The following is a 24,875-nucleotide window of genomic DNA, read 5'->3' as shown; positions in this document are numbered from 1 at the left end:
ATAGGAAAAAACAGTCTCTATAGGGTTTGGTACTTTCTGCTGTTTCCAGCACCTGGGGGTCTTGGTTAAAGGAGGGCTATTGTGCCAATTTTTCTTTTAGCCTCAAAAACAATGTTTCTGATTGTAAAAGTGCTTCCATCCTCCCTGTGTGTGGCTTTGGTGCAGGCCCCACAGATGGTGGTGCAGGAGCAGTGGTGGCTTTCTCCTGTGACCTGGCAGTCCCCTAAGGACCAATCATGAGCTTGAAGTGTCTGGCCTGAGGCAGCCATTAGCCAGCATCTGAGGTGGTGGTATTGGTGTCAGGTTACAATGGCAAATGTTTCTCTGACAGCATCTTTTAGGATGCTTGTTTTGACACTGAGTCTGTTTTCAACATGAAAAGAAAATGCACCTCTGAGGGAAATAAGGTGGAAGCATGGAACTTTTGTTTCCATGGAGGAGATTATCTTGAGGGGTGCAGAGCCACCACCAGAACACCCTGAGGATGAGAAGGATCCTTCAAAGTCTGGGAGCAGGTCTCACTCTGGAGCAGATAAAAGAGAGAAATGAAAGGAAAGCAGATCTTTAAAAAAAAAAAAAAGGAAGGAGTTATGTTGACTATCCAGAAAGTCAGGAAAAAGGTTTTTTTAAAATGATGTTTTGTCCCAAGTCTGCTAAAGAAAAAAGAAGAGAGAAGAAATTCTGGTGGAACAACAGGCTCTGAGTATTTAGAAAAATATTCTCAGAGCATTTACATGGATCTTAAGACCAAAAAACCCCAATGCTTGGTTGATGCTTTTTCCTTTAACTCGTACTTAAGATAATGCTTCTAATAAAATGGATAAACATAGCTTATCCAAGTTTAAAGCGGGAATAAGAAGTATACCCCATCCCATTTTAATGAACTCATCCTGACTCCCAGAGATCTCAGCCATCACTAGGTGCATCCCACAATAGCCTGAAATACCTGATGTAGAGCTAGGCTGCCACCAACTGGTGGACCATGTTTGTTTCTGCTCTGCTTTCCAGGAAGCATAACGGACTTTTTTTGTATTTCCAGTGCTTGACCTTTGGACATTTCCACTCTTTTGAAAGGAAAGCTAAATCTAAAATCACACTTTAAGTATCCCAAACTGGCTTTGCCTGTTACTATTCTGCACCAAATAAATAGCCTGGGACTCCACTCTTGACTTCTTGAAAAAGGGGTTCAGAACTTTCCAACATCTGGTTAACCACTGGCTTAGTTGAGGGTCTTTCATCTGTAAGGTAAGTTTCAACTCAAACTTCTTACATCTCAAATCTGCATTTATTTGCTCATATAACTAGGAAGTCCAACTGTGGAACTGATCTCAAAGACCCCCAGCACTCAAGCCACGTGTGGTGTAAGACACAATCTAGAGTCATAGAGCAAAGTTTGCTTTGCTGTTCCCTTGAGCTCACACTCAGCACCCCCACTGGTTCAGAGGGGGCCCTTCCCTAAGGATGGATCAGATCTTTACCACAAGAAAGCAAAGAGAAAAAATAGTGTTTATCTTTTCAATTTGTAAACATATTTAAAATTTTCATTACAGAGATTTTTGAAGGAGCTTTGGATTTGCAAAATCAGACTTTTGAGAGAAGAAAGACTTACTGAGATTCAAAAGAGTTAAACCCTAAAGGAAACAGGGGATGGGATCTGTGCCTTAACTAATGTATGGGAGAGGAAATAGTTGGCGCTGGCCCTGAGGACCAAATTAGGATTGCCCAGATATGGAGTTTGAAAGAGGAAGGGATGGAGCAGATCTGGAAGAAGGCTGGTGATCCTATGAGTGGAGGAGTGCACCTGAGGGGACTTTTCCAAGGGGAAGTGGGGTCTGCACTGGGGCACTGCCCAGGCTTCTGCTCCAACAGCATTTGAGACTAAGTATCTGGTTTGAATCTCCCACTGAAATGAAGAAAAAAATTTTTTTAAACAATCTTAAAAGCATTGACCTGTAAAACAGTATTCAGGACAAAAGCTATAATAGGAACATGGAGTGATAAGAATATAGAAGCCACTCTTCCCAACTAGTAAATGTGAGTTTTGCGTTTTACAGAACTTGCAAGTTACAGAGTACAAGAAAAAAAAAAAAAAAAAAAACCTCCATAAAATAGGAAACATCAGCCTAGAAAGCTGGATTCTGTAAATGGCCATATCCCTTCCGTGACCAGCTTCATAATTTATGGGACACAGCGTAAAATAAAAATGCAGGGCACCTCATCCAAAATTATTAGGAATTTTAAGACAGTAACAGCAGAGCATCAATCTCAGCAAGAAGTTCTTCTGAGCTCACTGCCCTATGCAACCCCTTGTGGAACTAGGGTGATCTAGATGTGAGCACAACTCTCACCATCTCCGGCAGACTACCTTTCTAAACAGCCACAACACAGCCTTCATGTGGGTTTACAACTGAAATTCATACTGTCTGGGTCATCCTCAAATACCTCCAGCCAGGAATTTAGCATGAAGGAGTCTTGGGCTGGTCGTGCTACAAGGAGCTGGACGGAATCTAACAAGTCCTGTCTGACGGAATACAACTTCAATCCAAGGACTAAGTCAATCCCCCTACTCACAGAACCAAGTAAAACAGTTCACAGTCACAAATCATACACGACACAAGGAAGCAAGCCACCATGAACAAGAACCAACGGAAATAAGAAAATTAATTCTAAAAAAGGGAGGTGGTGCCTGGGTGGCTCAGTCCGTTAAGTCTCTGACCCTTGGTTTCAGCTCAGGTCATGATCTCAGGGTCTTGAGATTAAGAGCCCTGACAGGCTCCATCTCAGTGGCAAAGCTGCTCAAGATTCTCTGCCTGTGCCCCTCCCCACCGTTCATGTGTGCTCTCTCTCTCAATCTCTCTAAAATAAATTTAAAAATTTTAAAAAGAATTGTAAAAAAAAAAAAGACTTACAAAGATGTTTCTATTGTTGGCCTTCTCAGACACCAAATATTAAAAGGCAACATAACACGCTTGCTTTTTTGTTTTTGTTTTTTAAAACTAAGGTCAGGGTGTGACATCCCACTACAATTTTGTGAGATGTTACCCTTGGAAGAATCTGGGTAAACAATACATGGGATCTCCCTGTATTATTCCTCATGACTACATGAGAATCTACAATTATCACAAAATAAAAAAATTCAATAAAATTTGAGGAAAGACTAGATAATATGAGCAGTGAATAGAATTATTAAAAGCATGAACAAGTAGATTTTTAAAAAGTTGGTAGAATGTCTAGAACTGAAAAGGAAGAAAGAAGGAAAGAAAGAAAGAGGAAGAAAGAAATAAAAAAGAAAGAAGGAAGGAAGAATTACTGAGCTAGAAGAACATTCCAAAGCAATTTTGCAGAATGCAGCATAGAGAGAAAAAGAGATGGAAAAATGTGACCTAGAGGTTAAGAGACGAGTAAGACAGAATACATAAATCTAACATGTCAAATTAGAGTTCTCAATGAAGAGGAGAAAGTTAGAATGGGAAAGAGGAAACACTTGAGGAGATGACAGCTGAGAATTTTCCACAATTGGTGAAGGACACTAATCCACACCAAACATGGCATATTAAAAATGTACAACAAAACAGCCACGATGAAAAGAGGATTACTTCCAAAGGAACAAAATTAGGCCACTGACTTTTTGACAATTCATTTAGAACATTCCTACACACACTGACCACCTTTCAATAATTTCCCATTAGCTTCTGGATAGAGGCCAAAATATTTTGCATGGTCTACAGTGCCATGCGTTCATAGGCTTCTTCAGGAGCCACTGTCCTGTCAGCAATCTGTGCTTCATGGTTTTCTTCCAGTTTTTGGTGGAACTGCTGTCTTGCCTCCTGGCTGGAAACTTCAGACACAACACTTCCTCCATCCACATCACTTCCCACTATCTCTGTCCTTCACCTCCGTAACTGCTTCTCATCCTGCAGGACTCAGATCAAAGTTCTCTTCCTTTGGAAGTGCAGTACATGTTTGTTGAATCTGTGTTTATTTTTTGTTTGTTTTACAGCCCAACATTTGAGCTCCACTTCTGCCTCAAGGGGTGTCTTATAAATTGTATCCTTTGACTGATAAGACTTCAAACTTCTTATTCAGAATAGCTATTAGAAAGTATTCATCAAGGTGCCTGGGTGGCTTAGTCGGTTGAGTGACTGACTCTTGGTTTCGGCTCAGGTCATGATCTCAGGGTCCTGGGATCGAGCCTCCCTCACTCACTTGCTCTTTCTAAAACAGATAAATAAATCTTTTTTTTTTTTTTAAAGAAATTATTCAGCATATGCTAAGGACTACTAACAAGTGAAACTGATTTTCTGATGTGGTTTAGTAAAATGTCTCCTTACTAAGTAGTTAGAGTTCTGTATTTTTTTAAATCCAGAAAACATTATTTTTCTTACGTGAAGTACTCTACCTTCAAATTTTCTAAGTTCCAACATAAACTCAGTTGAGGTTTTTATGTGAAATGCTTCTATAAACTGGCAAGTCCATTTTTAAGAAAATAGGGTTAAGAAGTCTCTCTTCCTTTCAGGTACAAAGGGTAGAAAGTTACCAAATCCACAAAGTGTGCTAGGGTCTTATTGTCTCTCAGTCCTATAATCAATCATGCTTCTGACTTTTCAAAGCAAGATGAGTTGGTCTCATATATACATATGGGTTTGGTTCAAGTACAAGAATCTTTGTTTGGGGTGGTCTGGAAGCATTCAGTAAGTTTTCAGGTGAAGGATAATATATAGAATTATTAATTTTTAAAAGATTTTTATTTATTATTGAGAGACACAGAGAGAGGGAGAGACATAGGCAGAGGGATAAGCAGGCTCCCTGCTTATTAAATTATTAATTTAAATGAGTTTATCAGTATCATGAGAGGGAAATTTAATCATGAAATCTTTTTCACTCTTTATACCGTTTCTTAAAATAGCTACTAAGAAAAAAGAAGAAAAAAAGAAAAAAGAAAAGAGGAAAAAAATAGCTACTGAAAATGCTACCTGTAGAAAAACGTTTCAAGAGTGACTTCTAAAAGATAGTTTTGAAAATAATAAATATTAATTCTAATTTTCAAACCAAGGAGGTATAAAAACGAACCAAAATAGGTACCATGACCTCTCCATCCACATATAATCTGTACAGAACTGTACAAAATGAAAGGTGAAAAGATTGTCCAATATCTCACCCTCTTTTTATATCCAGTATTTCATGATCAAAATGCATATATGCTAGCATGGTGACTTTGGCTAATAATATTGTACTGCATATTTGAAAGTTGCTAAGGGGGACACTTGAGTGGCTCAGTGGTTGAGCATCTGCCTTTGGCTCAGGGCGTGATCCTGGAGTTCTGGGATCAAGTGCTACATCAGGCTTCCTGCCTGGAGCCTGCTTCTCCCTCTGCTTATGTCTCTGCCTCTCTGTCTCTGTGTCTCTCATGAATAAACAAATAAAATCTTTTTAAAAAAGTTGCTAAGAAAGTAGATCTTAAAAGTCCCAATCACAAGAAACACTTTGTTTTTATAACTATGTGGTGACAGATGGTAACTAGACTTATCATAGTGATCATTTCACAATATACACAAATACCCTGTTATTTTGTATGCCTGAAACAAATATAATGCTATGTGTTAATGATACCTTAAAAGAGCATATTTTCTAAAATAGAGATCTATTTGCAGACATACACATTTTTGCACAAAAGCCATTATGTTGTTTGTAACTTCTTTCATTTAATGGTATATAAGAAACAATTTGCTACTGAGAAGTTCTAACTATAAATCATGGCTTTATAATAGAAGAGAATAGAAACTTTAGGACTCTTACACAGAATGGTATTTTGGCCTCGCCTGAAAAGCTCAGAGGGATATAGCATTTTCAGAGAAGGGTTTTGGATTGCTTTTGTGGCAAAAGAATAGTCTTGGTCTCTCTCATTGTTCAGATACAGATCTTGGAGGTAAGTCTTCCCATAGGTCAATTCAAGCTCTAGAATTGGCCAGTTATGTATTCTTGGGAAAGTAACTTAATCTCTCTAAGCCAAAATGGAACAAATAAGCACTTAAATTACAGGATGCTCCCATCCAGCATCTATGAGATTATGTGTATAAGTAATGAGTGCATGATTACATAGTAATCCTTCAGAAGTTGTAGGTTTTTTTTAAGAGTTCATTTATTTATTTATTCATGAGAGACACACAGAGAGAGGTAGAGACATAGGCAGAGGAAGAAGCAGACTCCCTGCAGGGAACCTGATGTGGGACTCGATCCCAGGACCCCGGGATCACGACCTGACCCAAAGGTGGATGCTCAACCACTGAGCCACCCAGGCACCCCTTATCTTTAGTTTCTATGCTTCTCCTAGTAAAATTTCAAAGGAATCCTTTTTGCTGGATACTTATTTATTCTGTGCCTATTTTATTAGGAGCTACCCACCTACACAGCTGCTGAAATGCTGACTTACCAGCTCCCAGCTTGTGTGGCTGCCCTGCCCTGCCCTCTAGAGACATAAAGATGTCCGAGCAGCGGCTCCTCTCCCTCCTGCTGCGGGAGGCTGCCAACCGTGGACCTTCAGCCCTGGCAATTCCTCAGTAACAGAGCTCTTGCTAGAGTGCTTGCTTGATGCAACTTTCTTGCCAGAGGAGGACTGATTTTAAGGGACAGCAGCTGTCTTGGACTGAACTTTGAGCCAAAGTGCCCAAGAAAAGTAGGCCATCCCAACACTTACAATATGCCACTTTCGAGTGACTACTCTGGGATCCTTTGATGTGAGCCTCCAATTCAGCAAGCTGGAGGAAGGACGGCAAGGTGTGAGAGATGTGGCAGGGCCAGAGTCCCCTCTTCATCATCACCTTTATCTTTCTCTGTCCTCTCATACTCCCTCCTGATGGAGAATGTAGTAGTCAGTCCTGGTTCTCTAGAAAAACAGAACCAATGGGAATCTATCTATCTATCTATCTATCTATCTATCTATCTATCATCTATCTATCATCTATCTACTTATATATCTAGAGATTTATTATAAAGAAGTTGGTTTACACAATTACAGAAGCTGAGAAGTCGCATAATCTACTGTCTGTGAGCTAGAACCCCAGGAAAGCTGGTAGTATGATTCCAGTCTGAGTCTGAAGGCCTGAGACTCAGGAGTGCCAATAGTGTAAGTCCTAGTCCAAGGGCAGGACAAGACTCACAGCTCAAGTGGTCAAGCAGAGAGAAAATATTCAATCTTCCTCTGCTTTTTGGTTTTATTCATGTTCCCAGCAGGTGGGATGATGCCCACATTGGAGACAGCAATCTACTTCACTCAGCTCACCAAGTCAAATGCTTATATCCCCTAGAAACACCCTTACAGATACACAGAAATAATATTTAATCAGTTTATCTGGACATCTCATGGCCCAGTCAGGTTGACATGTACAATTCACCATCATAGGGAAGAATTATTTGAAAGACAATGTAACATGACAAAACTAAGTAATATGCTAGCATAATAATGAGAGGAGGTAAATGGGAGCAATGTCAGTTTCATAGATGCTGTAACATAAAGAATTCAAAATTGCTAACCATCAGCACACATACTTCATAAGAAAGCACAGGAGGGGCTGCCACCCAAAGTCCAGAATAAAGCCAAGAAGGAGCTTGAGAGGCTGAGGCATCTCACTCTGCTGTTCAGAGATGAGCCTGGAAGCCCCAGGGAAGGGCAGAGTGGTATCCAGAGCATCCTGAAGGGAGGAACTTCCAGATGCCCTTTCAGGGTGGGAGGGCTATTCAGAAATGTAAAAAAAAAAAAAAAAAAAAAAAAAAAAAAGACTCATGAGAACAGTAAAAATAAATATTTTGCATCGTTCTCCACCCTCTGTGTATTAATTTTAGTTTTAATGATATTTTCTTTGTGATAACATATTTTCCCTACAAACCATTCCAGGAACTGAAGGTATAAAATGTTAACATAGAAGATTCCACTCATTTCTGGTGCTCAAGAGAAAGAAGGCAAAGATAACATATTTTCCCTATAATCCATTCCAGGCATTGAAGGTACAAAAAGTTAACATAGAAAATTCAGTTCATTCCTGGTGCTCAAGAAAAAGAAAGTGAAGATTCCATATCCTAATTGGAATTTTGTGTTTTTCCTGAGGAATGTCACCAGTTGTATAACTCAGTAGGCCTCCACCCTGACTTCACATTAGAATAATCTAGAGATTTTCTAAAGTTAAATCACAACTGGGAGGGGGGATGGGGCTGGACATTTGTTGTTTTAGAAGCTCCCCGAGTGATGTTGGTGTAGCCAGGTGTACGGGGTGTAGCCATTAATACGAAGTGCGAATGCAGGACTAGACCACTGCATTTGCACTTCGTACAGGTTTGGTGGGTGAGGTGGACACCTTAGAGAAGTGGAGGCAGGTTCCACTATGACCCCCAGACTGGCCTACAGGGTTCCCAGGCACACCGCTGCATACACAATGGGAATAATATTCAAATGCCCTTTCAGGGTGGGAGGGCTCTTCAGAAATGTATTTAAAAAAAAAAAAAAGACTAATGAGAACAGTAAAAATATTCTGCAACATTCTCTACCCTCTGTGTATTAATTTCAGGGCAGTGTGGTCATGTTATTGTTTTCTTTCTAAATTGCTTTTATCCCAAACTTTCTGAATTCTAGAAAAGCTTATAGTTTAAAAAACAAACCAAAACCGGGATCCCTGGGTGGCGCAGCGGTTTGGTGCCTGCCTTTGGCCCAGAGTGCGATCCTGGAGACCCGGGATTGAATCCCACGTCGGGTTCCCGGTGCAGGGAGCCTGCTTCTCCCTCTGCCTGTGTCTCTGCCTCTCTCTCTCTCTCTGTGTGACTATCATTAAAAAAAAAAAAAATCCTAATGGTTTCTCGGCCCTAAATTTTGACTTTTCTCTCTTATTTTGCATTTGGGTATTTTTTTCCCCTGTCATAGATTCTGTTATACTGAAAGTATTTTCTCAAAAGACCCTCTCTTTCTGCTTGTCTTTCTCCTTCAATCAGTGATTTCTGATTTGGTCTTTGAGCCTCCAGCACATTTGCTGCTGCTGTTTCTCCTTCTTCTCCTTCCCCTTCCCCTTCTCCTTCTTCTAAGATTTTATTTATTCATTCATGAGAGAGAGAGAGGCAGAGACACAGGCAGAGGGAGAAGCAGGCTCCATGCAGGAGCAGGAGCCCAATGTGTGACTTGATCCCCCACTCTGGGATCACGGCCTGGGCCACCCAGGTGCCCTGCACATTCACTTCTTAAGTCTTTGGGTAATGATGTCTGCTCACCTGCACCCAAAGCTGACTAAGCTTCCCCTCCTCTCAGCTGTACTGCATTTAGAACTTAGTGTCTTGACGAAGTCACCTATGTCAGCCTTGCTGCCCAAGCTGTAAGCTTGTAGAAGGAAAGAACAGCTACTTGGATTTGTTTCCCCAGTCTCTGACCTATGGAAAGGGCTGAAACATTTTAGTAGATGCAAATGATCAAAGTCGAGATTCTCTTCTCCAGTGAAACACTAAATTTCAATGCAACTCATGTGCTTGCCTGCTCTTTCTTCCGCCCTAACCTTCAGAGGTGATGCACACATTGGATGAAGTTAAGGGGTGGAAAGAGACTTGTCAGGGCAGAGGTCTGCCCAGCATTCAGTCCGTTGGCTCAGAACTTTCAACTTTCTGCGGGAGGAAATGTGTGAAAGTGGTCTGCTCCGCCCTCTAGTGGTGGCCAAGTGGCAGAACACCTTCAAAGATCACCTGCAAGTTATTACTATGTAAAAGCTCTCCAGAATGGTATTGAAACTCCAGTTTGTATAATAATACACAGTTGTTACTTCAGCTTCCACTTGCTGCTTTTTGCTTTTTTTTTTAAAAGATTTTATTTATTTATTCATGAGAGACACACAGAGAGAGGCAGAAACGGAGATGGAGGGAGAAGCAGGCTCCCTGTGAGGAGCTTGATGTGGGACCTGATCCCAGGACCCTGAGACAAAGCAGATGCTCAACCACTGATCCACCCGGGAGTCCCATTTTTTTTTTTTTTTTAAGAGGCTTGTAGTTCTTTGGTCAAGGTCTGTAGTCATACACACGGGAGGATCTCTTTGGAAGGGAGTTTCAGATCAGAGTGCTTACCACTCTAAATGTTGGAGGTCCCAGGGGCATCCAAGAGGCCCCTTCAAATGTTTTCTCCCTTTTGTGCCTGGGGATTTTCTCATATGGCATAGGGGCACCTGTGCAGATCAGGTTTGGTAAAACTCCAGGTATTATAATCCCTTAGGGTAAATACTCAAGCAAAATTCTACAATAACAACCCAATGTGTTCCAGAATGGCTGACCCATTATGCTCCCCCAGGTGTTTAATCAAGCCTCACTGACTTAAAGAAAGTCACTTTGTTTCTGAGTTTTGTTGTTGATAGTGCTGGCGGTGTGGTCATTTTGTGTTTGTTTGTTGGCTTTCTAATTCAATTATGATGATACAGACTGTTGCTGGGGTTTGGGAAAAGAAATCTAAAAGATCACTGAAGCCAGCAGCTTTGTGGAACCACATAAAATCTGTTGATAAGGGGGAAGGACATTTTGATTCTGATCTGGCCTTTTTCAGATAGGGGTTATGTAGAAGACGAGGAAAGAATATGAGGAAGAAAATAGCATTTGCCCAGAGAATATCTTATTTTTTTTATTTTTAGATTTTATTTATTTATTCATGAGAGATGCACGGAGAGAGACAGAGACAGAGGGAGAAGCAGGTTCCCTGCAGGGAGCCCAATGTGGGACTCCATCCAAGGGACTGCAGGATCAGGACCTGAGCCAAAGGCAGAGGCTCAAGCGCTGGGCCACCCAGGTGTCCCGTGCCAAGAGAATATGGACAGCAGTGCTGTCCTCCGTGGATGGCATTTTGTTGGCAAACTGCAAACACCTTCTCCAGATCGCAGGCACATTCTGTGTCCCAACAATGTGGTTCATGAAGCAATTTGTAGTCAGTTTCTTTCACAAAATGATGATGTTTAAGAACATCTTGCAATTAGACCAAAGGAAAACAGTGTTTATTCTATGAGCTGAGAATAGGCTGCTAGTCTGAGTTCTAATTAACCCAGTGGTTGATTCACTAATGCCAAGCGTCTGTTAAGGAAGACATTAAAGCAGTTCCACAGGTAACATTTTGCAAGGGGCTTCTTGATCACAGCTCTTCATGTGGTGGTGGTGGTGGTGGTGTGGACCCTGGTGCACTGAAATGTTTACCTGGGGAAACCTTTACTGCTAACTGGATTCTTCTCACCTCAAATCCACTTGTGAGAAAATGGAGATTTTCTTTTTTCCCCCAACAACTGTGTGTAAGTGAGGTCTCTGGAAATAAGCAAGTGATCCCAGATCAGAGTATTAGCCCATGCATTCTGAACAAATACAAACAGCGAGGCTCAAGAGAGAAAGCTCTGTTTTGTTTTCAATGCTAGCTGACAATCGGCTCCTTCAGAGCTCAGAGAGCCAGAGGCGGAACAGGCTGCCTCAGGGGCTCTTGTTCCACAGTCTGCTTTCCTTTTGCCCAGTTAAGGCTTTGACTGAAATGGTAATTGGGGGTAGGGGGGGTAGGGTAGGGGGTGGGGCATCTCCTTGGGAGCCTGTAGGGTTCTACTTTGTTCCACTTTATCATAGTTCTGAAATCCCTCTCTGATAAGGCTCCACAATCCTATGAAACATATCTAAGAGATTCATCTGGTACCTCCGAGGTGAAAGATGGGAGTAGAAAATTAACCTTAGTCACTTCAGTGTGGCAAAAATGCGAGGTATTTCTGCCGCCCACATTCCTCTGTCCATTCTTGATAACACATTAAACACACGCGTGCACACACATACACACACACCCACACACCCGCACACACACATACCTCTTCCTGTCCTTTTTGGAGGGTGTGTTTCCTTTCTGGTGCTTCTCCACGTGGAGGCAGGTTAAGGAGAGAAAGGCTTGTGTGGAGGGAAGAGGCTGTATTTAAGAACTTGGCTCCTTTTGCCAAAGTATTATATGCCTGGACATAGCAGGACTCCGACCTCCGCAAGTTTAGACAGGAACCCAAACCAGAGCCCTCATACTCAGCGCCCTCTTTTCCCCCCTGCGTAGGGCTGTCCACCCTCAGTCTTCCCTTCCCCTTACTGCTATCTGTGACCATCCTCCTCTTGAAGCAAAGCCTTTGGAATAATCTGCCCCTCTGGGCTCTTGACTGATAAGAAAATGCTGCGTGGAGACAGAGCTTCGAGAGTCTCTCTCATGCAGGTGCCCACTGCCCCCTGAAGAATCTCAAAAGATCTTCGATTTCCTTCCCACCCTTTAATTTTGTGGGGAGATCATGGAGATCAAATGTGGAACTTTCCCTTTTAACATGTGTGTTGCTGGGGCTGGAAATATGAACGGAGCTGGCCCTGAGCAAAATTACGAAATAGGTATTTGGTATCTTCCTTCACCTTTAGCTTCTTGCACACCCCCCTCCCTCCTGTCTGCCCTCCCACCTCAATTCCCCTTCCTTTCTTGCTGATTCAGTGCAGAGCCTCCCAACAGCAAATCCTCAGCTGGTTCCCAGCCCTTCCACCTTCCACATCTTTTAGACCCTAGCAGGGTCTCAAGGCACACGGCATTTTAACAAGGCATCTTAATTCTCAGCAGTGACAAGCTGGTGGGTAGGAAATCCTCTCTATCCCCTGGAATCATGCTCCTGGAGAGGCTGCCTTGGGAGAGATATGGTTAAGTTCTCCCTGAAAAGTCAGGCTCTCTGAAAGCCCATTCTAGGACTCTGCTCTAAAACCAGCAAAACCTGCAAAGTGTGGGTTTTCTCTAAACAGAAGATTAGCAATAGTTACTGATGTGAACTGTTCTGTTTTCATCATTGGCGTTTTGATCTCAGAGGGAATTCTTATCACTTTAATCAAGCAACGACTATTTTCATGGGACACGACAATTTTCTCAGATACAACAATTTTTTTTTTTTCAAAAGGAACAAGACTGGGTGAGCAAAGATCTGAGTTCTTGTTCTTATCTGTCACTGGGTAACTGTGCAGCCTTGAGCAAGTTGCATCCATTCATTCTACACACATGAGAACACCAGCTCTGTGCCAGGCACTGGGATATAATGGTGAGGAAAGCACAGGAAAATGACCCAAGAAACCACCATTACAAAACTTGCTCTACAGGAGGTTTGCCCATGGCACACAAGAAGACAGGAATGAACGTCTAAGTCTGTTTGGAGGAGGGGAGGACTTTTCCTAAAGCAGGTAGACCGTCGGCTCTAGTGCTATGAAATAAGTTTTTCAGCTGTACTAGACCACACACAAGCTTTTTGACAGCTTCATTTGACTTGAAAACTATATATTGAAAAAATATATATTTCTATTAGTGGTGATAGTGAACATTTGATCATGTGCATGTGACTTTCAACTTTTTCAAGGTTAACAAATGTCTCACCTCCCAATTAATAGAAAGACTTTAGAACACTCAGCCAAAACCTCCTCCATCTTCATTCAATTCCATCTTATTTTTATAATCGCAAATCAATCATTATTCCGTTGCCTAATATAATCAAGAACTATTTAGAATCATCTAAATATTTATTAATTAATTTCTTTGCTTATTATACCTTTTTGCATCTCATTCCTTCCATTTGGGTTAAATTTTGTTCTTCCTGAAGTAGTAGGGTTTGTTAATTGCACTGGCAATTATTATTATTACTTTAATGATAGTTTAGCATAGAATTTTAGCTTGCTGACTATCTTGTCTAAGCATCCTGAAGAAACTACTGCAATGTCTTCTGATGTACACTGTTGCTGTTGAGACTTCTCATATCAATCTATTTATTGTATATTTTGGGTGCATTATTCTGACTTTTGCTGCATAGATCTTTGCGATATTCTGCTGTTTCACTACAGTGTGTTAGGAGTGGATTTACTTTTACTTATCCTGGGTCAGGACTTAGTGAACTTTCTGAATCAGATGACTTATGTGTTTCATAAATTTTGGAAAATTCGTAGTCATTGTACTTTCCTTTAAATTTTTTTTTTCCTTCTGGAACTCCTGTTAGATAACTTTTCATATTGTCCTCAATGTCCCTTCATCTCTCTTCATATTTTTCATCTCTTAATCTCCCTGTGATTCAGACTCACATCTATCCTACGGTTTGACAATGTTCTCTTAGCTCTTCCTAATGTGTATTGAGTTTTTAATGTCCACGAATGTATTTTTGTGTGTTTTTAAAGAGATTTTATTTATTTATTCATGAAAGACAGAGAGAGAGAGAGAGAGAGAGAGTGGCAGAGACACAGGCAGAGGGAAAAGCAGGGTCCATGCAGCAGCCTGATGTAGGACCCGACTCTGGGACTCTAGGATCACACCCTGAGCCAAAGGCAGATGCTCAGCCACTGAGCCACCCAGGCATCCCTTGTGTTTTTTTTTCCCCCCATCTTTGCATTTTTTTTCTCTCCTGATTCTTATTGTTATATGATTTAAACTCTTAGACATCCAGTCATGCTGTTTGTGGTATCTGCTAACTCTTGCTCATCGTGGCCTGTGTTTTAGAATTTTAGATTGTGAGTTTATATCCAGTGAGCCGTTATCTGTGAGGATCTTGTGAGGCCTGGATTAGAGGCATGGTTCTTCAGCAAGCTATATATTTGCTCTGAAAATACAGTACTTTGGGTCCCATTCCAACTCTCAGCTTTGCATAGAGCCAGGGCCACATCTCCTATCTCCAAGTATATATTTATACACCAAGCTTTGGGTTACTGGGGGAACATTTTCTTCTCTCTCCTGCTTCTTCTTCAAAACAACCATGTACTTACATCCTCTGTGCTGCTGTGGTTTTCAGTTTTAGCTGCTTTTTCATACTTTCCCACAGTTTCTTTTAATTCAGCTCTGCATTTAAAAGAATGTTCGGTATAATTCATTCAGCATTTCCAAGTGTTTTATAACTGGAAGTTCTAAGTTTTTCTATATTGTTAGAAATGGACATCCCTATGTACTTTAAGAACTAGATCACAAAGGAATTTTAACTAAGTTACATCATTTTGTTATGTGAAAGGGTGGTTGTATTTGCTGACTGATGTGCTAATGAGAATCAGCCATGGTTAACATACTATTACCTCAAAAATTGGGAAGGGCGACTGCCATGAATCAAGAATAAAGCTTATGTTTTTTGAGGAAAGAGATAATCAGTGAGAAAATGGTTGAGCCGTAAGAAGCCTTGAGGATTAATGCATTCATTTATCAGGGTTTTTGTTCATTTTGTTTTTTAAGTGTGGAGCCCAATGTGGGGATTGAACTCAAGATCCCGAGATCAAGACCTGAGTGGAGATCAAGAGTCCGAGGCTTAACTGACTGAGCAACCAGGTGCCCCTATTCATCAATTGTTTGATGTATATATCCTATGACCCAGAAATTGCCAGGGATGTACTTCTTCCTTTTATAAAGCTCAACCCACTGTGGGCAGTGTGGTGGGCAGCAACACACTGTGAACAATACACAAATGATTAAAGAGCAGTTGCAGATGGTGATACGGCTACAGAGAACTAGAGAGACTGGGAGGTGTTGGTGTCCTTGAAGAAGTAGCACAAGGTGAGTCCTAAACAATTAGAAGGAGCCAATCATGAGAAGAACTAGGGAAGGGCTATCCAGTATGGAGACAGTGTGCTGTCCCGCTGGTGAAGAGCACAGGGAATCCGAGCGAGACACCAGAGCAGAGGTCCTGGGAACACAGAAACCAACTCTGCCAAATTTGTTCATTCCTTTTCTGTTCTCCAATCCCCAGCTTTCCACATACCACTAATCCTCTTGCCAGCTGTCCTGTTCAGCCTCGTTATTAAGCAAGCTGCCATCCACCACATCAAATATTTCTAAGTGCTCACATGAGCCACGGGAATACCTAGAACACCTGCTTCTGTGGTATTTTGTAACTCTGGCTCCAAATCCTCAGGGCCTTTGCCATTAATGACTATCTACGAGTTCTTGCACCTGTTGTTTTTATATGATTCTGTCTGTGTTCACAAGAATAACTACTAATTATGTTTTGGTATAATAAATATAAAATTTGCTATCATGGTTTTAGAAAACAAAGAACGTGCTTGATATGTTGATAGAAAAATCTCTAGCTTTAATTGTGAAATGCCCATAGACCTTGGTGAGGTATAAATCTACATAGCTGTGCTTCAGGCTAATAATAAGAACAAATACACATCCATATATGCATGCATACATGTATTTATGTGACCATATTAAAAGACTGGAGAGGGGTCACCTGGGTGGCTCAGTGGTTAAGTGTCTGCCTTTGGCTCAGGTCATTATCCTGGGATCCTGGGATCCTGGGATCCTGGGATCAAGTCCCACATTGGGCTCCCCACAGGGAGCCTGGTTCTCCCTCTGTCTGTCTCTGCCTCTTTCTCTGTGTCTCTCATGAATAAATAAATAAATAATCTTAAAATAAGACTGGAATTTATTGTATTCCTTTTCTTATACTATTACTAATTAATCTATACTCTTGATAGTTTTAAAACTATTGTTTACTTGATTTTTCTCTATTTTCAGAATGATGACATGAGGTCAGTGGTCTTATCCCCCTTCTTTTCCAATGATTCAAAAACTGAGTCCCCCCAAAAGGACTGATTTGTCATGATGGCTCAACAGAAAATATTACTGAGACTAGAGTAAGGGTAAAATGTGTAGTCCATCTCTACACTTCATGAACAACATTTACCCCTTAATTTGCATTAATTCAACATTTATTTTTTTAAAAGACTATTTGAGAGAGTGTGTGTGTGAGGACATGGGCGGGTTTGGGAGAGAGGAACAGAGGGGGAGAAAGAGAATCCTCAAGTAGAGTCTCCACTGAGCACAGAGCCCAACAGGGGGCTCCATGCAGGGCAGACCTGGGGATGGATCCCAGTACCCTGAGATCGTGACCTGAGCCAAAACAAGAGTCAGTGTTCACCTGACTGCACTACTACCCAGGTGCCCTACATTAATTTAATATTTAAATAGCGATGTCATTTTCTACCATTAGTAGGAAGGCTGCTGCGCATGCGTTTATTTTTGAAACAAACATTCATTGACCAAGATTAGTTACTGAACATGAAAAGAGAAAATCTGTTTATACTCAGACATCTGTGATTTCATTTCCTTTATTTTTGAAGGCCTTTCTCTATGAAGTCGGGATATTCCACAATGAATTCCACAATGGGATATATTTCTGAAACATTAATCACATTAGAAGGAGTTACTGTCATTAATCCTTTGTACAGCAGTTGAAAATAGACCTTGAGAGGAGTGTTGAGAACGCTAAGTTCAGACATGAAGAACACTCCGTGGGAGGAGTATCCTGGTAGAGTTCTGCTTTCCTGGGGCACAGTCGTAATTTAATCTTAGCATCAGAGTCATGAATGGCATGGCTGTTTGCAAGATTAGGATTTATCAAGTGACTTTTCTCAGTGACAGTGTTTTCTCGGTGCTGGTGCTATCCACCCATTCCATCAAGCTCTTTCAGTACACACTTCGAGACAAGTTATTTTTTTTTTAAGATTTTATTTATTTATTCATGAGAGACACAGGCAGAGATGCAGGCAGAGGGAGAAGCAGGCAGAGGGAGAAGCAGGCTCCATGTGGGGAGCCCCATGCGGGACTCGATCCCGGGTCTCCAGGATCAGGCCCTGGGCTGAAGGTGGCGCTAAACCGCTGAGCCACCAGGGCTGCCCCCTTCGAGACAAGTTAGAACACAAACCAGGAACAGGAAAGCTTTTCTGTTGCATCTATGTTGCATTTTGGGTTTTGCTTTATCTGCTCTAGGTAAGTCTCTTCTTGTCTCTGATGGCAAGGTACTCTGTTCTGCACTAGTCAGCTACAAAAGACCTCAGTTGTGAAAATCAAGTGTTATGGAATTGTACACAGTTGATTCCTAATCATCCCTTGAGTAGCTAAGCTTTGGGAGGAGGGAGAAACAAGGAAAAATTACTCTTGGAAGCAAAGGGATGATCAGAATACAAGGCCTCCTTGCACAAGGCCATCCTCTCCTTATTTATTTAGTTTTAGGTGTCATGGAAACAGATCAAAATCCAGCAGACATTGCCATGTTGTCACTTGATTGAACAAAATTTGGAAAGAGAGACAACATTTGTCACAAGGAAATTGGAAAGAGGTGTGGGATAGGGTATAATTACTAGGTTGGGCGGGCTGGCTGGTGTAAGTTCTCTTCCTCCAATCCTACTTACAAATATTTCCCTTATGGCAGAATTTTGAGTCTTGAATGAAGGGAAAGTAATGTAAAATTTAGGAATTTTCTGAATTAATAACAGCTAATGTTTACTATGTGATAAGCATATAGTAAATGCTTTATCTATAACAGCTAATCCTCGTAACTACCCGGTAAGCCTGGTGCCTCAGCCACTTTGTACAGAACAAGAGATGGAAGTACAGAGCATTTAGGCACCTGGTCCAAGGCCATACAGTAAGGAAGGGATGGAACAAGATTCGAACCCAGACAACCTCACCCCATGGTCTAAGTGCTTTATCACCAGTATATGGAACATTGTTTGCCTCTTATGTACAGGGCATCTTTCTGGGTATGTCCTCAGGAATCTGATATTCTTAGGAAGGAAGTGAAGAGTGGGAGGAGGATTATAATACAAAGTCCAAAATTCTTTGCCTAATCCTCATGGACCTCTACTTTGTAATTCAACTCATTTTTTTTTTTTTTTTACTACTTTAATATGCTTTTCTATGTCCCCATTCAAATTTTTTTCTAGGTGAATCCTAATGACTATCCATGAAGCTCTCCTGACACTTGAACTCATAGCATTCATTTCCTCCTCTTATAATAACTACTGTGAGCCAGGTATAATTCTGTGTGCTTTACATATCACTGATGCAAGCCTTGAGGACACCAAGAAGACTGTGCCAGGGGCAGGAGTAGAAAATTCACAGGCCCCAAGGCAGGAGCATGTTAAGCATGTACCAAACCTCAAAGAGGCCACTAATACCTAAAAGTAACAGTAAAAATGAGCTATATGAGTGCTCAAGGCCAGGGGTCTTTCCATCTCTTCTGGATAACCAAATACTCAGGCTTGCCTGTTGGAGTAGTACTTTGGAATATTATCACAATTATTTTTGTGTCGACTTAAGAATATAACCTCAAAATATATGAAATAATATTTTCAGAACTAAAAAGGAGATATGGATAGATTCATAATCACTATGGGAGATTTTAACACATCTCTTTCAATAAAGATTGTAAAAAGAATGGGCAGACAAAAAATAAAAAAAAAAGCAGGCTGACTACAGGGTGATTGGAAGGGAATGCTGGTTCAGTATGCCCACCTCCATACCTTTCCCCAGTCCTTCCACCCACGTCAAAGGTAGAGTGAGTGAGAGGTCATGTCACGGCACTAGAAAATAACTAAGTCCACAGGTGAATTCAGTTTCACTCTGTGTCTTCAGCCTCATTAGGAACAGAAACTCACTGCTAAGAACTGGATGACAGGTACAGAATTCTCCGTGAAAATCACTCCACTGAGGTGTTTTAGTGGTGATGACTGAATCATTGTTCAAAACCCCAAATACCAGGAAAGATACTAACGAACCTATGACTGCATTAATTTGCTACAACGAGCTTTTCCTGTCCTTCATCAAGTCAAAACTAGCTATTCTAGGCTTTTCCTAGGCAAAACCAGTTATACCTGTTACAATATTTTACCTCCCACAGGTGGCTTGTTATAGGCATCTTTTCCTCACAATTGTAAACTGAGAAAATCTACCTTATTAGAGTCATCCGAATGGGAACCTAACAAACATGTAGATGTCCAACCTCACTATTAATCAGATAAATGTTATAGCGAAGATGAACTATTTTTCCACAGATATTTTTCCACAAATCTTTCACATTGGCAAAGATTTTAACTCTGACAACACAACTGAGAAAAAAAGGAAACTCTCATATACTGCAGGTGAGACTGGAAATTGGTTTGACCATTCTGGAGTGCAATTTGTCAACACTTTATAGAGCTAAAAATGCACCTATTTGACAAGCCACACATCTCTTATAGGTAGGTATCAAGATCCTAAAACTCTCTGAAAAACCAAGTATTAAAATTCCAACCTGTTGAGGATCCATATTTTTGTAAAATACAGTAAAAACATAAAACAAACGAACCTTAAAAACTAATAAAATACAAACCTGATTTTTTTTTTTTTTTTTGGTTACTAGTTCAGTAGACATCAAAGTACTCAGGTGATTTGCTTCTAAAGTTTCTTTTTTTTTTTTTTTTTTTTTTGCTTCTAAAGTTTCTAAATGCTTATTCTCAGTTTCTGCACTTTCTAGCCATGCGTCTAGAAGTCTTGATTTTAGACATTTAAATCTAGGTAGTCCACACTGTCTCTTCTTCAAAACTCAGTTGAGAGACTTCTGGCTCATAAGAAGCAGGGAAAGAATGCTGGCTTTGGAGTCATGCAAATCTCCATGTGAATTCCAGCCTTGTTCCGTGCTGAGAGCTGTGTGACCTTGAGTCCATGTTTACTCTTTCAAATCACAAAAAGAGTCCCTGGCACATGATGGACACAATAAGTATCTAACGAATGCTCTTTTTGTCTGCCATCCGTAACTGCTAAGGCACAGAGTGTTAAATGACTCCAAGTCTGCCTTGAGGTGGTGAGACAGACATGTAACAAATAATTGCAAGAGAGGAAGACAGGGGCCAATTCAGATACACTCAGAGGACTTAGAGGTAATTGAACAAGCAGTGAGTAACTATTATGCTATCCTGTGTTGCCATTTAATGTATCTGGGCTACAATTTATTCCACTTACAAAATGGTTCTCTGCTTTCTATTCTGCTGATTCAAAAGTGAGAGCATAAAAATATGAAAGTCTTGGTATGTCATAAAGCATAATACCAATGTGAGGCATTGTTCATCACCCCCTCTCCCCTGAACCATGTGGGAAGCAGAATAATAGCCTTTCAAACTCATCCACCTGCCGATGTTGCATGACAAGGAGGAATTAAAGTTGTAGGTGGAGTGAAGGTTGCTAACCAGCTAGTCCTAAAATCAAGAGATCATCCTAGATTAAGTAGGTGGGCCCAATATCATCATCATGAGGTGGGCCCAATATCTTCATGAGTGATGAAGACGTTTAGATCAGAGAAAGTTTTGAAGATGCTATGCTTCTAGCTTTCTAGAAGCTGGCAAAGGCAAGGAAAGAGATTCTTTCCTGGAGTCTCCAGAAGGAATGCAGCCATGCCAACAGCCTGACTTTAGCCTATAAAACCTATTTCAGAACCAGCAAATAATAATAAATGTGTGTTGTTTTTAAACTATGACATTTGCAATAATTTGTTTATAGTAGCAATAGGAAACCAGTACAAACCACAGCCTCAATACTCTGAAGACAACAGCATGAAGAATGGATTACTACAGAAGGCTATGAGAATGTGAGTCCTGCTTTTCTTCTTGTTGATTTCATGGTCATGCAATGAGAGACATTGGGTTAAAAAACAGAGACACTGCCCTTTCATGGTTGGTCTGGGTTTAGGACCAGCAGGATGATGTCTTTCATTAAATATTTTCTAGATCTATCTAGCTCTGCATGCATAGGCAGTACTCATCTCTACTCACTAATTGCCCCAGTGTATTCCATGTGAGACACCAAGCAGAGATCCACTAGAAAAGCCTCAGCTTCTATCCATGATAACATTTCTTTCAGGCCAAATACTGTGCAATAGTGTTCCTCTATTTCTCCTGATTTGTATTTCAGAATTTTAGGTCCACCTGATAAACTGATAATCATCTCTCAGAATGTAGATCAAAGGTTTCTCTCCTATGGTAAGTTTACTTTTGATCCCAGTTCTTCATTTTCCTGTAGTAGGATCCATATCCATATTATAGAAAGGTAGAGGATACTTCCCTACTCCTTGACTTCGGGCTTGGCCAGGTTACTTGCTCTGGCCAATGGAATTTTAATGACTGCAGCAAGAGCAGAGACTGGAGCAATGTTTTCACAGACTGGCCCTCTTGCTCGTTAGTGACATGCTATGAGAACATCTGGTCTGAGGAGGATGAGAATCATGTAGAGCAGACCTACAGCTTCAAGAATGGGGCCCAAAGCATGGAATCAAGCACAGCCCAGGGAATTGGCCATCATCTTGCAGACCATAAGCCTCAGAGTTATTAAGTCATTGTGTCTTTAATTTGTTGTGCAGCATTATTGTGGCAATAGCTGACGGATATATCTCCTCTATGAAAGCTTTTCTAATAATTCCCATGAGTACAATTGACCAACCACATCCTCTTTTGTGCCTGTGGTACTGTTACAGATTTATATATCTGTCTCCCAGATGGATTTAAGCTCCTCAAGGGCAGGTACTGAGTAGGATTTGACTTTGTATCTATGATCCCTAACATGATAGCCAAAATATAGTAGGCCTCTATGCTTTTTGTTATTATGACAAGATACAACTAAACAAATAAAGTCATGAGTGTTAGGAACACACTATTGCAAGTCTGTGACCTTGAAGTAGGGGCAGTGAGGGGGAGGAGGAAATCACAGATTTCTGGACTGCTGCAAATGTCATCAAATACATAAGGGGCCAAGCTTAGTTAGTAGATGGAATAAATCCTTTTTTTCTAAACATACATGTTCTGTTTTTCAGGTATCTGTAAGTGCTAGTGAGATTCATGAAACACATTATTTCAAAGTAATGACAAATGTGTAGTTGCTTGTATCATCATGTATTTTCTCAAATAATGTATTAAGAAAATCTCATTTCGTATGACAAAAAGTTTCGACATTATTCCAAAATAGGGGGGAACAACTGATCTAGAACATTCCCTTTAAAGAGGTCGTAGAGCATTCAGCACTGTGTGGTGTCTTTCTTGCTTGACCAGTAGACCATGTAGCAGGGACTTGGCATGTCTATCTGGCTTATTCTGTCCTAAGTCTCCAGGTCACTGAACATTTACATCATAAGGGCAGGGCTACTGTCAGATTTCAAGATACCTCAAAGAAAATTATAAGCTTTCATTCTTTCTCTACCCCTCCTATCACAAAAGCTGTCACATCACACTGCATTTTCCAGCTCAGCCTGGGGTTGTAATTATAGTCATTGCCATAAGCATTCTTCCAACAGAGAGGCTTATTTAATAGGAGAAACTCACAAGCAACAATGGAAAAGACTTCCAGTACGGGAGTAATGAGTGAACACGGAGAGTTTAAACATGAAAACTGGGCAGCCCCGGTGGCTCAGCGGTCTAGCGCCGCCTGCAGCCTGGGGTGTGATCCTGGAGACCCAGGATCGAGTCCCACATTGGGCTTCCTGCATGGAGCCTGCTTCTCCCTCTGCCTGTGTCTCTGCCTCTCTCTTCATGAATAAATAAGTAAGTCTTAAAAAAAAAAAAAAAAACATGAAAACTACACACTGGCTGTGGCCTGGTGTGGACTTAACCATGTGCCTTCCTGTGCTAAATATTTATAGTAGTGAAGGGGTTTCTGTGCAACTGTTAAAACCCTTACTCTTTAAATGGTTTTGTTTTCTTTCATTCTAATTCATTTCAAGGATGTCACCTCTAGTCTGTCTGTGGCTGGAATAGTAGAAAGAAATATTAAAGGGTTTAAAGACTTCTTTTGGAGACAGAGAGGAGGCTGTGGAGAGGGAAGCAACATACCAATGGTGATTTCACTTCAAATTTTTACCTACTCGCAGGGGACTCTCAGGTTCTTGACTTAAGCCAGGACACAGCCATAGCTCTCTGGGGCCGACACTAGTAGGAAACCCTGGAAAGGATGTTAAATATTTGTTGATGAACATATGAATGAGTAAGTGAATACAAGAACACATGCTTCAGACTAATCCTTGGCTCTCATGCCCCCTTGATCATCCTCCCCTGAGCACCCTGCCCTCCTGTGGCAATGAATAGCTTTCTATTTCCCTAATACCAGGCTTCCTATCACAGTAACTTCTGGCTTCCTTATCTTCCCATGCAGACCACCATAGTCTGGCAGTTTCCGCCTCCACTTTCAAGTCACAACTCCAGCTCCATGCTCTGGTAGTACTTTATACAAAAGTAATGGTGCAAAACTTTTTACGTTGCAATTTTCACCGCTCAAGTGCTCAAGGGACCATACATTTTAATCACTACAGCTAAGCAGCGGGCTTGGTGCCTAACACATCGTCGATATTCAGTAAGTGATCATTGAATAAACTTAATGCTATTTGACTCTTCCAATGCCTTCCAAATGAGACTATAAATGACTTCAATGCAAGATGATCTCTTCTATAATTCTTCACTTCTTTATCTCCCTTCCCCAGCACATGCCAGTCCCCCATCCCGTCCCAGAATTGATCAAGCAGCAAAAATGATTAAAATACAATTGTGGGTGTTGGGGTTAAGAGGAAGGAGGGAAAAAAATCATTGGATGAATTTTAGCTGGGGGTGGCATCACCAGATTTACCTGTGGGAAAGAAACATTACAGTTTAGAGAGAATAACGTTCTAAAGTAGACAAGAAGGTCATTGTGATAGTGCAGAAAAAAATGATTATAGATTATTTCAGGCTTTAGAGTCAGGGCAGTGGGAATAGAGAGTTGGGGATACACATCATGCATTTCAGAGATAGCATGTATAGGATTTGGTGGCTGACTAAAAATGATGCAAAGATGGAAGGAGTCTATGATGGCTCCAAGGTAGTTAGCTTGGACGAACTGTTTGTCCTTCAGGACAGTGGGGGATACAAGAGGAATAAGCCCACTAGAAGAAGGTAGAAGGCCTGGAGTTAAGTGTCACTTTTATTGCAAATGAGGAACCCATGGATCATCCAGAAGATTTAAGAGTCGTTAGCAGATTTAAGAGTCATTAGCAAGCAAGGAGAAGTTGAAGGTTAGGTGGTGACTTTTTTATGCCTGAGGATACTGC

General features: G+C 41.0%; 2 protein-coding genes across 17 annotated transcripts in view; one reads left to right on the top strand and one right to left on the bottom strand.

Annotated features, from left to right (window-relative positions):
* The window catches only part of KLHL31 (kelch like family member 31), a 143,741-nt gene that overhangs the window by 77,434 nt on the left and 41,432 nt on the right, over positions 1-24,875 (bottom strand). For 6 of the 16 annotated variants that reach the window (XR_013383321.1, XM_077903622.1, XM_077903623.1 and 3 more), the window contains one exon: positions 23,661-23,737. The exons of the other annotated variants lie outside the window; for them this stretch is intronic. The gene's annotated coding sequence lies outside the window, so the exon portion shown is untranslated. The remainder of the gene's footprint in view (positions 1-23,660; positions 23,738-24,875) is intronic. 16 annotated transcript variants of the gene reach the window in all.
* LOC144317351 (uncharacterized) lies at positions 19,610-24,175 on the top strand. The gene is made up of 4 exons (XM_077903640.1): positions 19,610-19,917; positions 21,311-21,398; positions 21,722-21,789; positions 23,948-24,175. Exons 1-4 carry the CDS (start codon positions 19,770-19,772, stop codon positions 24,106-24,108), a joined length of 465 nt encoding a protein of 154 aa, XP_077759766.1. The 5' UTR covers positions 19,610-19,769; the 3' UTR covers positions 24,109-24,175.

Source organism: Canis aureus, chromosome 7 (assembly GCF_053574225.1).
Source record: "Canis aureus isolate CA01 chromosome 7, VMU_Caureus_v.1.0, whole genome shotgun sequence".
In the NCBI taxonomy this organism is placed as follows: Eukaryota; Metazoa; Chordata; class Mammalia; order Carnivora; family Canidae; genus Canis; species Canis aureus.
The sequence above is the reverse complement of the archived record's forward strand: the minus strand, read 5'-3'. Positions and strand labels throughout refer to the sequence as shown.